The 16,979-nt window shown below is 37.6% G+C and overlaps 1 protein-coding gene across 2 annotated transcripts in view; it reads right to left on the bottom strand.

The window, feature by feature from the left end:
- Positions 1-1,517: 1,517 nt before the first annotated feature.
- The window catches only part of LOC127999018 (cotranscriptional regulator FAM172A homolog), a 166,777-nt gene continuing 151,315 nt past the window's right edge, over positions 1,518-16,979 (bottom strand). For both annotated transcript variants that reach the window (XM_052592155.1, XM_052592156.1), the window contains exon 11: positions 1,518-4,932. In XM_052592155.1, the coding sequence (XP_052448115.1) occupies positions 4,784-4,932 (149 nt within the window). In that variant the 3' untranslated portion in view covers positions 1,518-4,783. The remainder of the gene's footprint in view (positions 4,933-16,979) is intronic.

The raw sequence follows: 16,979 nt of genomic DNA, 5'->3' as shown, positions 1-16,979 counted from the left end.
AACAGAAACTTTTAGCCTGTTCCACAACAATGGCATTTTGGGCACTGAAAATGCATATATATATATATATATATATATATATATATATATATATATATATATATATATATTTTATGTTTATATTAACGCTACCATCGTCTTTCCGTGTAATGGCCCGGTTATACTTCACTTTCTGCGTTCCATTCCGTCTCACGCACAGCCGTGTCCTCGCAGCTTCCACACTCATACAAATTCATACGAGTTTTGCCAAATAGTAAGTATTTTACTAGTTGCACAATTCGTAGGAATTTGTACGAATGACCTACACCTAACCCACCCCTAAACCTAACAGTCACTGGGGTTTAGACAAATCCTATAAAATCATATGAGTAAGGTCGTACAAATTTGTAAGAATAAGCTACCTCGTAAAATACGTACAAATTGGTCGTGAGATAGCATTGGGATTTATACTTTCGCCTGGCTCTGCTTTGCGAGCCTCCGCGGACTCCGCGCGCACCCTACCAAATGGAGGAGTCTTTTATACTTGTCGCGTTCGCCATTATACTATTCTCTATAGGACTGCCGAAGTATACTTTGGTCTTAAACACCCAAAACCAGACTCTTTAAAAAAAAGGTGACGGCATGCGCGTTAGGTATGTAGTAACACACATTCGATTTTGGTAGCAATTTATTTTACAGTCCTGTTCCTCATGTACATACTATGTACTTATTAATGTTATTACAATAACTAGGTAATAACTAGGTACTAACTGTGAACCTACCCCTAAACCTAACCCTACCCCATTGTTACCTTATATTACCAGTACTTTCTTAGGTAAGTACACTTTAAGTACACTGTAAGTACATGTAAGTACACGTACTGTAAAATAAAGTACAACCTCATTTTAAAGGCAAGCGTGAACAAACATACACAGAGTACATTGTACTGTTGTGGCTGCTCAAGAGCTTGCTAACCCTTCTTCAGCAAACTATGGATTAACTTCACCAATAGCCTATTACAACCAACAGCGGAGACACATATTATGGATGTGCACATCAATGCTGCAGTATCTATATTTTCTGCAAAGTATACTTATATCAATGATTTCTGCATAAGTAAATGTTTTTAGCAGTGTGTGCAAGCCGATCAGTTAGTATGTGTGTGTATATATATATACACACACACATACAGTACAGACCAAAAGTTTGGACACACCTTCTCATTCAAAGAGTTTTCTTTATTTTCATAACTATGAAAATTGTAGTAGTTGGCGCCGTCACCCTGTTAGTTAACAGTCTCTGTAGGGTAGTGTTGATATGTTGTATATGATACGTCTCTCCTGTTGGTTGTAATATTGGTAAATCCAATATTTTGCCAAAGAAGCGTTAGCAAGCTCTTGAGCAGCAACAAAAATGCCATGTACTCCTTTTGCACTTGCCTTCATAATCGACATGCACTGCGCATGTCTACATACCTAACACCTAAAAAAAAACAAACAAAAAAAAAAAAAAAAACTAACACATACTACGCACGCGTATGACATCACCATTTTCAAAGATTCCTTTATTGGGTGTTACACGTATACAGTGCCATTTTCAAAAAACGTGCACTCTGAAACCCATTATTCAAAAATATGGAACAGTAAACAAACAGGCAAAACATAAAAATTTCTATTTCTATTACATTTCTATTTTTTTTTGGCTGAAAATGCTGTTGTGTAAATGGCCCCTTAGGCTATGTTTACACAACAATGATGTAGTCAAAACTGAAAAGTTTTTCCCTTGTGTTTTTAAGTTTCACGTATACAACATTTTCAAAAATATTTGCATTTACAAATTTCTGCAAAATTGTTGGTTCATGCTTGCCTTTAAAATCGACATACTGCACATGTCTCCATACCCAACACATACTATGCACTTCCATCAAAGATTCAAAGATTCCCATATTGGGTGTTTACATGGAATCAATAATGGTGGCATTTTCAAAAATTGGACTCTGAAAGCAAAAATATGCTTTTACAGTTCCCGAAATGCTGTTGTCGTGTAAATGAACAGGCAAAACGCATGAAAAGTTTCCCCTTTGGCCATGATTTATTAAGTTAAAAGGATAGTTCACACAAAAATGAAAATTTGATGTTTATCTGCTTATCCCCAGGGCATCCATAATGTATGTCACTTGACAAGGTGCGGCTCATGGCGATACACTGATGTATAAAGACACAAAACAATCGGTTTGTGCAAGAAACTGAACAGTATTTATATAATTTTATTTACCTCAGATTTTCATTGCAATGTCTGAAAACCAAAAACGAAATGTTGTGTCTTGCACGGACCGATCGTTATGTGACTTTACACATCAATGTACCATCAAGAGCTGCAGGGTTTCATTTTGTTTAGTTTGTGTGTTTTTTGAATCTCAAAGCTGTGATTCCTATCAACTTACATTATAAGACTGACAGACTGCAACGGTTTGAGTTAAAAATCTGTTTGTGTTCTTATTGGATGCCCTGGGGGTAAGCAGTTAAACATACATTTTTTATTTTTTAGGTGAACTATTGCTTTAAGGTCTAAAACAAGTAGTTGGGAAGGTGCTATAGACATGGCTTCATCTGATACTTTACTGTCTTTGACTGACACTTATTTTGGTTAACATTGGTCTCATTGTAAAGGTCTGGGCTCGATCTAGACACAAATATCAGCTTTCGTGATAGAGTTCCACAGCTGTTACGTGAGAAGAGCGAGTCATTCTCCAAGCAGGCTCACCTTCCCTGGGAACAGAGCTGCTGGAGCAACAGGCTTTATCCGGCTCCGAGGATCTTTCCCCCATCAGGCTGAACTTTAACCCAACTTCTTGGGTTGAAAGTGATGCCTTTACGATCATTACGTTGTAAATAAGAGTACCCTGTGCATCTGTGTTTTCAAGTGCAAGGTGAAATATGTCCATCAAAATATTAGCAAAGGTGTGTTTGTTTTATGCACTGAAAATAAATAGAAAAAAATAAAGCATTCTTGCTGCACAATAAATAAATAAAAATCAAAATTCATTTCACATTGTTTATATAAAGAACTTTATTTAATTACAGCTTGGAGATCATTATTACACTCACATGATATGAAAACTAATTGAATGATTAATTAGGGCACAAAACTGCCATTAATTCAAAGACGAAAGACTAATATATTTGAACGATTTATGAAAAGTAAATTTAAAGTTAAAATATCTGATTTTGTTATCATTTAATGAATCCTCATTGAAAGTGAATAAAAAAGAGAGAAAACTCAGAAAACAACTTACACTTCTATCACTTCAGACTAGGATTTTTCAATAAAACATAGAATCTCTTTGATTAAAATATGAATTATTAAAATGAGTCGTAATTTACAAACTAATTAAGTTTTCGATATGGTTTAAGGCTGTACTTAATGCAAGTGAAATTCACATATGGCTTGTCAGTTTTGGAAAGTAAAATAAAATTAAAGATGAACTTTTTGTATTTATTGCTAAGGCAACAATATTGGGATCTGAGCGGAAGAGTTTTAACTAAGACAGTATAAGCAACTTGCAATTGATCAGTGGCATCTAATGAATAGTGGCAGATATATTAAAAGTTTAATTCATAGTAAAAAAACAGTTTCAAAACACGAAAGCCTCTGGGGTCCTGCATTTCTGAAGCTGCAGTCACATCTATATTTTGGATAAAAAATAATATATGAAATATGTATAAATCACTAGAACTATTTACATTGAGTACCTTGAGTACCGGTGAGTGATGAGACCAAAAGCAGCCTTTTACTGAGAGATGAATTTTCAAGCTAAAGCAGAGTGATCTGCTGACATGCCTGAGTGACATATCCTTAAGCCTCTGCTAATACCACACTGTCCAGGAGACAATGTCTCTTGTCTTTGCTAAGACAGTAACATAACACATGCTTTTGCTTTAGCGGAGGACAGCAATGAGGTGTTAAAACAGTCCGAATAGTCATGGACTTTGCAAAAAGGGCAGGTTACATTGGGAAACATCTGAAGAAATGGCTTTCATACTTTGGATAACATTAAATTGCCCTGATCCTGAAACGTAAAAAGGTATACCAAGACTGACATATCTGCTCTGTCAAAGGGAGACATTCCTAAAACTCATATTCGCACAAGGTTTTTAGGGATTTAAAAACAGGGGAAGACTCTTTCAATATTTTATGCTGTCAATGGCTTACTTCATTATGTTCATTCTAAATCTAGTCTTGAGATATTGAATAGATGTCTGCAAGATGCTTTTTTTTCAGGTTAAAGTGGTATACATATGAAAGAAAACAACCCATAAGCCTTTAGCATCTGACATAAAAAGTTCCCAAGTGCTCAAGTACTTTAAATGCAAGTGAGACCCCAGTTAAAAGAAACTACAGGGGCACTAGGACCTGCCAGACTTGTGTGTGTGTGTGTATGCAGGTGCTTTCCAGGCATTAGCTCAGTTCAGGACAATGTCATGATAATTAGAGGTGCATCAAGAGGCGGTGTGTGGCGCCGCCTGTCAGCCTTAATCTGGCCACCGATGGGCCACCACCAAATCCACACAGCGGCCCACAGGAGGCACAAGCAGTGAAGCCATATTGCTTTGACAGTTGCACTCATCCAGAAGTAATGCAAAACGCTATTCTGATGTATACAGGCTGACCCTGCACTCCTCAGAATCATGCATTTCACTGGGAGGAGGGGCTTCAAGGCAAAATATTTTTCGTATAAAGAACAGAGGAGGAAAAGAACTAAGAGGGGACGAACGCGGGCTCTAGTTTGGGATCTGCGAGCCCTTTATAAGTCTTCGTTTTTTATACGGTGGGAGCTGCGTGTGGTGACCGGACTGGAGGAGGACTCGTCCTCGTGGTCCTTAAGGGCATCGCTGAAGAACTTGAAAATGGAGTGGAAGCTCTTCCATGAAGTTAACTCATGCTTCTCAGTACCTGCAAAACAAAGAACATCAGGTGGATGTGAAAAACATACAGCAATAATTACAGTAGAAGTAATAAGCCACATATAGATTATCTCTCTCTCTCTCTCTCTATATATATATATAAAAGCCAAATTTAGATTCTCTCTCTCTCTCTCTCTCTCTCTATATATATATATATATATATATATATAAGCCAAATTTAGATTCTCTCTCTCTCTCTCTCTCTCTATATATATATATATATAAGCCAAATTTAGATTCTCTCTCTCTCTCTCTCTCTCTCTCTCTCTCTCTCTCTCTCTATATATATATATATATATATATATATATATATATATATATATATATTAAGGGCACAACAGCTTGTTACTGGGACAGTACACTTAAAGGGACAACTTTGTACCACTCAAAGGTGCATATTATTACCTCAGACTAGCACCTTAAGGTTTTACTATGAAACTTTTATGGGTACAAAGATGTCCCTTTACAATTTTGTATATATATATTTTTGAATTGTTTAGACACTAAAAGTGATACTTGAGGTCCACTCAGTGAAACCGATTCACTCATGTACCTAATCTTTAGACCAAGTATGCAAAACCGCAAGCACACTATGTGCTTTAAACTCAGTGTGCTTTAAACTCAGAAAACACTTAATTTGTTTACTTATAAATCAAAACTCAAGGTGATGATACACAGGGCAACTTTTTTGAGCAATTTTTTTGGGCACTTTCCCATTGACCAAATTTCAGGCTGGACACCTTAGATAGGTCGTAGGCCCTGTGTTTCACCCAGTTGTTTGCAACACTGCCCAGCAACATTGACCATAAAGTTCTGTGTATCTGTGTAACACCTTCAGTGTTTTGAGAAATAAATTATTTTTACCCCCTTGAATTTCTGTTTAACACACACACACGTTTGTTTTTGTGGAAAGTGGGGACATCCCATAGGCGTAATGGTTTTTATACTGTACAAACTGTATATTCTATCGCCCTTCACCAACCCTCCCGCTAACCCTCACAGGAAACTTTGTGCATTTTTACTTTCTCAAAAAAACCTCATTCTGTATGATTTATAAGCATTTTGAAAAATGGGGACATGGGTTATGTCCTCATAAGTCACCCTCTCCTTGTAATACCTGTGTCATACCCATGTCATTATACAGAGTTGTGTCCTGATATGTCACAAAAACATGCCCACACACACACACACACACACACACACACACACACACACACACACACACACACACAAGCTCTAACAAGTCAATAGTGTCATTATACAGCTCAAGTCAGTTCAGTTGCATAACTGTTAAATTCATCATATATACACACACATATGCATGTTCGAGTGCTATGACAAACTACTACTACTTTTTATTCATTAGCTTGGGTTAAACTAATTTTACTTTGTTGGATCAGCAGCTATGCTAATGATGTCTATTTTGTTTATATGTTTCGTAACTAGGATTTACACAAGCTCCAGTCTGGATCCAGAACACCTGAGAAGAGATGATGCTGACCCTCAGAGGACCCCAGATGATGCTAACCTTGAATCAACAAACATAACTTACAATTATTGCTAAATGTGTGACTGCATCATATAATAACTTAATTAATAATATTGACAGTTCATCGTCTAGCTGACTACGTCTTTGTATTATTATTATTTTTTTTATTTTTTTTTATTTTTTTTCTAAAATCCTGTCAAATGTGCACAAACTACTAGCTACTACTAAATATTGTAGAAACATAATTTTCTGTAAAGTTGCTTTGTAACGATTTGTATTGTAAAAAGCGCTATACAAATAAACTTGAATTGAATTGAACTACTATGCACTCCGTGAACAAGCAAAAGACACAGGAGAGAAGTGTTTTACATTTTTCACATCAGTATGTAGTTTTGTGTGTATGTGGCTAATTATTTTATGTTTGTATGAAGAGTTACTATGCAAAAATATCAGTTTAAGAAGAGTTAAAACATTTTTGAATGAAGTGTTTGTTCTTTTAAGATAACAATGTGTTAAATTTTGCATGTTGTGTCATGTGTTCCACATAGTCGGGTCATAGTTTCAAAAACTGTGTAAGCATTTAAAAAAAACGTAAGGGTAATGTACTACTGACAAGCTGCTGTACCTCTAAAGGTAAAATTTGTAGTGTATGTGTACTAAGACATTTTTAATCTAGTTCTGTTCAAGACTTGTAATGACATGACGGAAATAAGTAAATAATGACAGTTTTCTTTTTTTCTCCAAACTGCCCCTTTAACATTTCCTTCTGGGATCTCTTGGGGACTTAGATTAAAGGAAGTGATATGCGAGGACCGTTTCATACTCTAAACAGTTTATAGTGTTTGATGCCAAACAAAAACTTTGGTCTCTGTGTTGTGTACTGTGCATTCCAACACAGCGTTTTCCATCTATTAGGATACTGCGCACATAAAGGGCAATGGATGGAATGGCCGCTATCAATGGAAGATACAATTTTCTCTCTCTGGAGTTCGATAAACCTATCAGTTAATCCACAAAATGGCTCAGTTTTCCCTCCGTGGCAGCAGGTTAAAGAATTCCCATGTTTGGGTCATTGGATACAGGTGAAGTGACATGTACACCACACCTCAAGTCCTCATCCAACCTTTCCAAGTCTCACAAGAGGCTTTCACAGCCCTCAAAATGTAGCACTTTGAGAGAAGTAGCGTCTGGTGTGGAAGAAGTACATTTGGTGTGTTTATTTATTGTGCTATTTCTGAGAAAGTTTGAATTGAACGCTGGCTAGATCAATTCCACTTTGAACTATTCAAACTGTATGTAGTTTAAAGCATACAAATTCCTCGATATACATCTGCATCAGTTTGTAGAACAAAGAGGATCAGACTAATTTGCTTTCCCCCCTAAAATCACGATTTCTCAATCATCCTCAGCATTGCAACTGGAGCACGAACTGGCTCGGAGGGATCCAATTAAAGGCCAACTTTAAGGCCCATGCCAAAAGCGAACTCAGATGGCCATGATATTGACCTCCATGCTTATTACATTGACTTCTTTCTAGGCAGCATTGATGAAGATAGCTGTAGAGATATGGGAAGGAGGTGTGTGTGTGTTTGTGTCAGAATGGTCGAGTCTTTCTAACTTGGTGCCTCAGGTCAAGTTTACCAAGCTGATGATCAGCGAGTCGATATCTGCTGCCCAAACAATCTCTTTAGTGGTGTAGGTCCTGGCACAACAGCACTCCAGAAAATAAAACATTGCCTCAACTGCTCTTATTTATAATTTATACCCAATTTAGAGCTCACAGACTTTACTTTCCCTCCACTCCAGGCCCCCTCACCTTTCCCAACTAACCTTTTTATTTGTCTCCGTTTCAGATTTTTTTTCTTCAGGACCAATTCATGGTGATTGGTTCACTTTTTGTTACTTTGAACCGGTGTTGAACCCCTGATCATCGAGAGCGACTCATACTGATCCCAGCCACAAGGTCAGCCACAGTGCATCTCCTAGCAGATATGCAAATGCAGCCAGACCCTGTGCTGACCCTTTGGTAGCTCCGCCCCTGCCAGCGACATCATCTTTGATGAGGGTTCACAAGCATGCTTCACTAATGATCCTTTATTATTCTACCTTGCCATCTCTTAATTGCCAAGATGTGTTGAGTGTAATCAATAGTGTATGTGTGCCATAGTGTCTCGGTTACGTCATTCGCTCACATGGACACACAAAGAATGGGGATGAGGACAGCTTTGCCTTGCTAGTCCATAAATCAAATGAACGCCATTTAAAGAGGTTGCCATTGATTAAATGTCATATTTCAATAAAGAGAGCAATGTCTAACACATAGAAGTAGGAAAGTCTCTTAATCTGGTGTGTTCCTTTTCACATGGTTTTCCGTTCATCTGGAGGATTGTTTTTTTGTTTTGTTTTTGTTTTTTTAGTTATTGAATGCAGGAGGGATATATATATATATATATTTTTTTTTTTCAAACAATGGCATGCTACTATTAAAAGTCTATTAACATACAATTATCAAATATATTTTTAAAGCCATGACAAAACTTTTATTCTACAATTACAATGCATGAAAATTATGACAATAAACAAAACTAACTTTTACCTAATTACTTAAAAACAAATGCTTTGATATATTTTCTAAGTAAAATTCTATTAATAAGTTTTTCTGTTTGGAATTAAAATGTATTTTTCACAATTCACTGGCTGATAAATAATGTTTGTATGTTTTAGATAAAAAAACAAAAAAAAAACATGGACAATTATATTTATAAATATATGTTTTAACATATTTAAAAAATAGTACAATTTACAAGAGCTAATAAACAAATAAATAAGCCAAAACACAGACAGACAGACAGACAGACAGACACACACACACACACACACACACACACACACACACACTCATTTTCAGACAGGACTTGGCACCTGCACACAGTGCCAAAGCTACCAATACTTGGTTTAAGGACCATGGTATTCCAGTTCTTAATTTGCCAGCAAACTCGCCTGAACGTAACCCCATAGAAAATCCATGTTTCTTTGTATTGTTCTTAAGTAATATTCAAATTTTCTGAGATACTGAATTTGGGATTTTCCTTCGTTGTCAGTTGTAATCATCAAAATGAAAAGAAATAAACGTTACTTTTATTTTGATGTTATTTATTAATTTAATATTTAAGTTAACAGTTGAAGAATGCCTGCCTGAAGGGCTACAAGGGATTTTTTAATTTTGTGACCCCTGAGGTGTGTTTCCCAAAAGCATCGTTAATAAGACATTGCTTTGGACCGTAGGAAACAAGCCCTGTCAATTTTGACTCAGCGATTCTTTTGGAACTCTTTTTCACTTAAAGTTTGGTCCATTCATTAAACAAATCTATAGTATAACTTGGAAAACTGTGCCAGCTGTTTTGGCTACTTTTATTATATGTTTGGTGTGTCTGGATTCATTCGGAAGCTTGAAATGCAACATGAAATGGCACGGAATCCCATTCATTATATTCAAATTTAATTTACATTGATTAGAAGATTTAAATGGCATAAAACGTTTTTGCTGTTCATAGAAATTCTGTGGAAAATTGATGTTCTTAAAATAAAATGCAAAGAAAACAAATATTATAGCTGGTAGATGTCGGAGAGCATAAAAACAAGACAAAGTTACAGTAATATGTTCCTTTGTGTTACAAAGCTTAAGTATTTCAAAGTATTCTCAAGTATTTAGATTAAGTTACTAAACCAGAGTAATCTAACAAAATACGTTACTGATTACTTTTTAAAGCTTGTATTTTGTAATCTGTACTGAAATACAATTTAAAAGTAACCTTCCCATCCCTGTATGATAATTATACGACCAGCACCTGTATAAACAAATCTTTGAAGGGAACCAATTTTCTTTATAAAAGTTTTGATGTCATTTTTATTTCATCTTTCCTATAATGGCTGATATTAGCATTCATGAGCGCAGTTTTGATTACAGCTGTCACCAGGGGAACCGCCATTTCTGTCACTTCAAAATCACTTCCTGCTGGCAGAGAATGAATTTGTGCTTTGGATTAGCCCGTCTGCTGTTTTATATACACATTATATACATATATATTTCCCCCGGGGGGTGTGCCTGTCTGTGGAAAATCCCAAAACTACATGAACAAACACTTGCATCATATTTATGAATACTACATGTACAATTGTGTAATTAGAGAAAGAGTTGCACCTTTTCAACCAGTTTCAGTGAAAACTCCAGCAAGCAAGCTGTGATCCACACAGCCCCGACACCCCTCACAACATGCACATGCTTACCGAAACGCTTGTGTACACACACACATACACATACACAAGATATTGATATCCACATCTTCAGCAAACGCACCCCACAGTATGAGCACAGACACACTGCCGTTCACACCAGGCCACTGTTATCTGTGGTACTTCATATTGACCACTGCATTAGTCATAATGAAGCTTCATATTTCACTACCCTGTTAAGACATCTTCAAGACGCAGCTCAAATCTTTATAATGAACCATTGCCTTATTCAGCTGGATACCTTTGAGGGTAATTTAATAGTTCTTTGATCTCACTGTGACAAATAGTGTTTGAAACAGTGTCCCGGTGACAAACCCACATTCTCTCTCTCTCTCGCTCAAACACACAAGCACTCTTTCAACATTCATGTCAACAATAAATCAAGGAAGACAGACTTTGCTATCGGCAATTCCTTTTTCTCCCCTCACCAGAAGCGTTACAAATGGTAATCGTGTGTGTGATGGTAAAATGCTCATGAGCGAACGATGCTCGAGTGACTGAGCAGTCAAAGCACCGCCGCGAGTAACACTCGGAGAGAGTAAAAAATATCAAAGTGTGCTGATTGTAATTGGTCTCCATCTGTAGAGTGGAATTTAATCGTGCATCCTAATTGATTGAGCACAACTGGCACATTCTATTTATTTGTCCAAATTATCTGATTTCAGTGCCAGACATTTTGCTTGTTGTAATTACACAGTTGTTGAAAAGTTACAGTTTCTGATATTCTAGTAATTAAAAATGTCAACCTCTAAATGTTTTAGTGCGACTGTTTGCAGTTATCATAGTTTTATGTTTTGTGTGTGTGTCTTCCTTATGTACACTGCACATCAGCGCGATTGTATCCTTGACTTGTTCAACACACAGTGTGCTCGCAGTTTTACTTCAAACTACAATGAACTAGTCACAGTAACACTAGCAGGGGGAAACTATCCGTTGCACGATGCTGCAGATTCTATTTGCTATCTGTGTCCCTGTTGGCAAAGGGCTTAGATTTCTGGTCCCAACGCTCTCTGATATTTGTTTGCTCTATGCTCTAGCAGTTTGGCGGTTTCGCCATGCATGCCTGAACATCTGAGAGGCGATCTGAGAGAGTCGGCTCGAGGACACATGAGGCCAGAACAGGTGTCAACATTCTAGCACGTCATGTTAACACGGCTCTCTGTGATGGAGAAGCTACGAGTCGTGACACAACTAATTAAATCTAAATATACTCTATAGCCAACCCCCACCCATCACTCCCCCAACACATAAACCCACTACCCTTCGAGGATATGGCTCATCCCTGTTCACATTAGATGCCAAGAGCGAATATTACTGCTAGTGTGTGCTTTGTTTGCATTATGTCTAATTAAATTAATGCATTTGAAAAAAAAAAATAATTAAAAGAAAAACACCTACGATTCCATCAAAAAGTCTCTCTGTCAATTGCCTGTATGCAGGACCTGTCTGGCAGTGGGTTCCCCTTGTTCCCCCCCTCCTATGCCTCTTTTAATTACTTTACTTATTATTGTTGTAAGAGCAAACATAGGCAGAACTCATTATACATCCATAAATGAGAAAGCGAATTTGTGGCTTCAGGGCCTGCTGAGAGAACCTACAATTCACTTATAAAGTTGGAAACAAAGCGAGAGGTGGTAAAGAGTGAGTGAACGAAGGGAGAGCAGGAGACGAATGCTATGAAATGAGGTTTGATTCCTCTGTTTTCACATTATTCAAGCTTGCACAACAGAGCAAAGGCAACAAGAGAATGAGCTCCGCAACACATTTCCAGCATGTGTCCCTGAGCCGCTCCTCCCTTGCAGCAGTGTTTTTTTTTTTTTTGAGAGAGAGTGGGCGCCTAGACTTAGCTGTAATAAAGACGCCAAGTTTTATAGAGCTGGAATGGAGTCTTTACGAGATAACCGGAGAGCAGGGGCAGTGTGGGATGTGTAGCACGAGTATTTGAGACTCTGGGGAAGGCTAAGTCAAATCACACCGTGGGTACTGTACCCATCAAAGAGAGCCATCACTTCTGGCAGTGGCTTATTCTGTAGCAGAGTATTCAGGAGAGAAAATCTAATGATGGCGCTTGGGTGTCTGAATCTGTTTTACCAGTCTGACTAAAGCTAGTCATTAGCACAGGCTAGCACTTTGCGAGTAGACTAGCGCTTCATTAAACGGCCTGACTGTGTCCACTCTGTTTGCTCCAAATCAAGAATCACAGAGGAATTCAGAAACGACAAACCATATCCCTGACAGTGGAACAGAATCACTGATAGAAAGGCTAATTCGAGGGCTAATTTGTTAGCAAGTCAAATAACCTAAGTCCACAGTAGCATAATTAAGTTAGCCGCTGATAAAAATGCCTGCAGATGGCAGAGTCGACTCCGGAGGGGAAACCCGAAAAATAAACAAGAGTGACGGAGAGACCCAGAGTGCAAATAACTCCAAAGCCCCAGTGTTTCATCATTACAGTACTAGAATAAGTGGTCTGTGGAAGAGTGACTGAAGCCTTACGGTAAGATAAAACGCAAGAAATTAGCTCTGCTTTATTACTGACACATTCACATTACTTACAAAAAAAGTACATTATGGTACTTTAAAGTCTACAATCAATGTTGAGGCAATGCATGTTAAATAATCAGGTTACTTTATTCATATAAGAGTAAATTAAATAACACATTAAATTGACATCGTAATATCCAAGTTACTATTTAAAATAAGTCATAATAATAATACACACACATACACACACACACACTAAACAACTAAACTAAACAAATAAAATACCATGGTACTATCTACCATGTTACTATCATGACACATATACCTCAAAAAAAAAATAATAATCTATTAATATTAATTCATCTGTTAATAATCTATAAAAGTCTATCCCCTGCAACTCTTTTACAAAACAGGTGAAAAGAGTGGATAAATGAACATTTGATCTTACAAAGAAAGAGAGACAGAGAGAGAGAAAGAGAGAGAGAGAGAGACAGAGAGGGAGGGAGGGAGGGAGGAAAAAAAACTGTATTAATGTGGATTTATCATCAACATCACGCAGGTACAGGGAGGGTTAATTCACACAGGCTTTAGCACCAGAACAAGACAGCGTGTCAAGAGTGTACACTAACACAGCACATCACTTGCAAAATTGCACATACACAGATGAGAGGTGTTAGATACTGTTTGATGAAATTGGCACTGCAGACAAAAGCCCTCCAAAAGCCACCAATGTATTTGGATTCAGCACACGGTGACCGCGTGAACATTTGCACATTTCCTATGAAATTATTGTCAACATCTCTGCATAACTTGACATTACTCTCTGGTTTTATTAAATCTTTTTTTTTTTCTTTCCTTATATTTGAGAATATGGATTATGAACAAAACAGTACATTTAAAAGCCCAACAGGATCTGGCTAGTCTCTGTTTACATAAGGCCACACAGACATGACAAGATGCTACAAATCAGATACAATGAGATTTTTTTTTTTTTTTTTTTTTAATGTTTAGAAAAGGCAACCCTCTACCTCCACAAGCTCTTTTCAGTTCTCTTTGCCTCACACTCGTATACTGTGTCCGAACCAGATGTAACACACTTCCAGTGACAAGTAATATGCGCACTCATTGTCATACAGTAGTGATCTTTTAAAATCCAGTCAGAAACAGTTTGTTGGAATCCAGTCAGATACAGTTGACTGTATCTGAATTCAGACCTAAATGATGACAAAATAATGTAACCTGACTCTAACTATCCAACCACGGTGTCTTCACTTCTCAATAATAAGACCTCAACATTAAACTCACTGCCCTGATGAGCTTCTTCACTTCAGCTGAAGTAACAGATGAACCCTTCAGGTGCCGCTACCTTGATAACAGTGCCTGAACAAAGTGACAGTGAGAAGGTGTGTGAGGCAATACGGGAAATCAATGGTGGATCCATACATAAATAAGAACACAGTGTGTGAGAGTGTTTACTAAAGGAGCCGCAGGAGTCATGGACCAAAGAGAGTTCAGCAGTTACACGACATCCATACAAACATTGTGTAAACTCAAGAAGATAATGGATTCTTTTTGCTTCTGCCAACAGTGAGATACATCTACAAAATGGGTGTGTTTGTAGACTGATTCACGAAAATTGATTTTTGTGCTGGACATATTTCAAACCTCGGTTTTGTTGGAAGGTATGAGCAGATGTGGGATGATGCAAGAGAGTGTAAATCAAACCACAGTCTAATGCAGTGATTGAGTCAAGCACACAACACAGCAGGACAATAATTGAGGAAACTGACTTGGCAAAGAAGTATTACATGTACAAAGCACCGCCTCAAGTGTTTTTGTTTGTTTGTTTGTTCTGAGAAAACTTTCTTTTTTACATTGCAAGGTGAACACTGTTACCCAGAACAAGTTTTATCTGTGTTATGCATTTTATAATTCATATATTTCAAAATAGCTTAACAGAGGAAGTTTCTTAATGCCCACTGTGAATTCGGTGGCTTTGGCAAAAAAAAAAAGAAAAGAAAAAAAAGCCAGAAAAAAGAAAAAGAAATTGCATTTCAACCTAGACTCAGTGGAATAACATGCCTTCTGAAAAATTATATTATGTTGCTTTCTTGCATATATTGTGACACTTTCACAACAAAATGTTTAGTTAGTGGGACTAAAGTATATTAAGTTGAAAAAAGATAAATGCGAATTTTGCGTTATTTTATTTTACAGTTTTTTGTATCTATTGTGGAAGTTCATAAATGAAATCTCCAATGAGTGGTGCTGAAAAGTTAATTAATAGTGTAAACAAAAGCAAACAAAATAAAATGTCTAAATAAGTCTTTATTAATATGTAAATACATGTATATGTGCCAAACAGTGTAATAATATATATTTTTATTATTACAGTGAAAGGAGCTATTTTATGAATTATATACACATATAAAAAAAAAAAAAAAGTGAAAAGTGACGTGACATTTAGCCAAGTATGGTGACCCATACTCAGAATTTGTGCTCTGCATTTAACCCATCCGAAGTGCACACACACAGAGCAGTGAACACTCACACACACACACTGTAAACACACACCCGGAGCAGGGGGCAGCCATTTATGCTGCGGCGCCCCGGGGAGCAGTTGGGGTTTCAATGCCTTGCTCAAGTGCACGTAAGTCGTGTTATTGCCGGCCCGAGATTCGAACCCACAACCCTAGGGTTAGAAGTCGAACTCTCTAACCACTAGGCCACGACTCCCCATATACATAACATGTTTAATATATGATCATCTTAAAAAAGTTCTCTCATGCATCACCACTGATGCCAAATATTATCGAGTTACATAGTATGTATAAGACTAGTCACATATTGAATAAACTGCTAAATTATTTTGTTAGCACGAGAATTACATTCGTAAGAAAAACAACTGATTTATAGAGTTAAAGTCATTCCGAAAATGTCTAGCAGCAATGCAGATGTGATCGGTGAAGCACCCCCACTGACTAGCTGGCACAATTTACAGTTGGCATCACTCTTCAACACAACGCGATCTGAAGCTAGATTACTTGCATCAAAACTATAAGTACACAGCATTCAAATGTGTTTAGTATCGCAAGAGTGCTGCATGACACACTTTCCATGTGGAGCTTTCAGAAGGCTGTCTCCTCCAGCCCGAGTGGAGGCAAAGGAGGGTGATCAACCTCTCGCTGTGCTGTCATCTGTAATTACGGGGGCATCTTCAGAGCGGCCCCATTCAAAGCGGGTGGCAGACAGGCTAGCGGCTAATGCACGGGACCCACACTTCACATGAGCAAGGAAGGCAGGCTGACCTTGCTAGCCTCACATTAGCACTCTTATCTGGCACGTGTGTGTATGTGTGTGTTGTGTGGAGGTGTAGGAGATAGTCCTGGAGTGGACCGCAGAGGCGGGGAGGAGCAGAAATAGATCACTCAGGGGAACAAAGTGTAATTAATGGGTGGAGAGAGATAAGAGTAGCCTGGCTACTATCTGGGAATGTGCTAATGGGGTTCACATACACTCAGCATGAGCAGGGGATGACCCCTGACAGAGTGTGTGTGTGTGTGTGTGTGTGCATGTAGAAGACAAAATGATGTATACTGATGCAATGGATATGAGTGAACGACTGTGAGTGAGAGAGTGAGTGTGGAGCCAACACTAGAATATTGTATACATTTCTTTGATATCCTCGAGAAGCTTCACTGTGCTTGTGACGTGTTGAGAATGTTAACATACAGCGTATGAAAAGTTACCATTACTCCACACATTTGACA

Source organism: Carassius gibelio, chromosome A5 (assembly GCF_023724105.1).
Source record: "Carassius gibelio isolate Cgi1373 ecotype wild population from Czech Republic chromosome A5, carGib1.2-hapl.c, whole genome shotgun sequence".
Lineage (NCBI taxonomy): Eukaryota > Metazoa > Chordata > Actinopteri > Cypriniformes > Cyprinidae > Carassius > Carassius gibelio.
The sequence above is the reverse complement of the archived record's forward strand: the minus strand, read 5'-3'. Positions and strand labels throughout refer to the sequence as shown.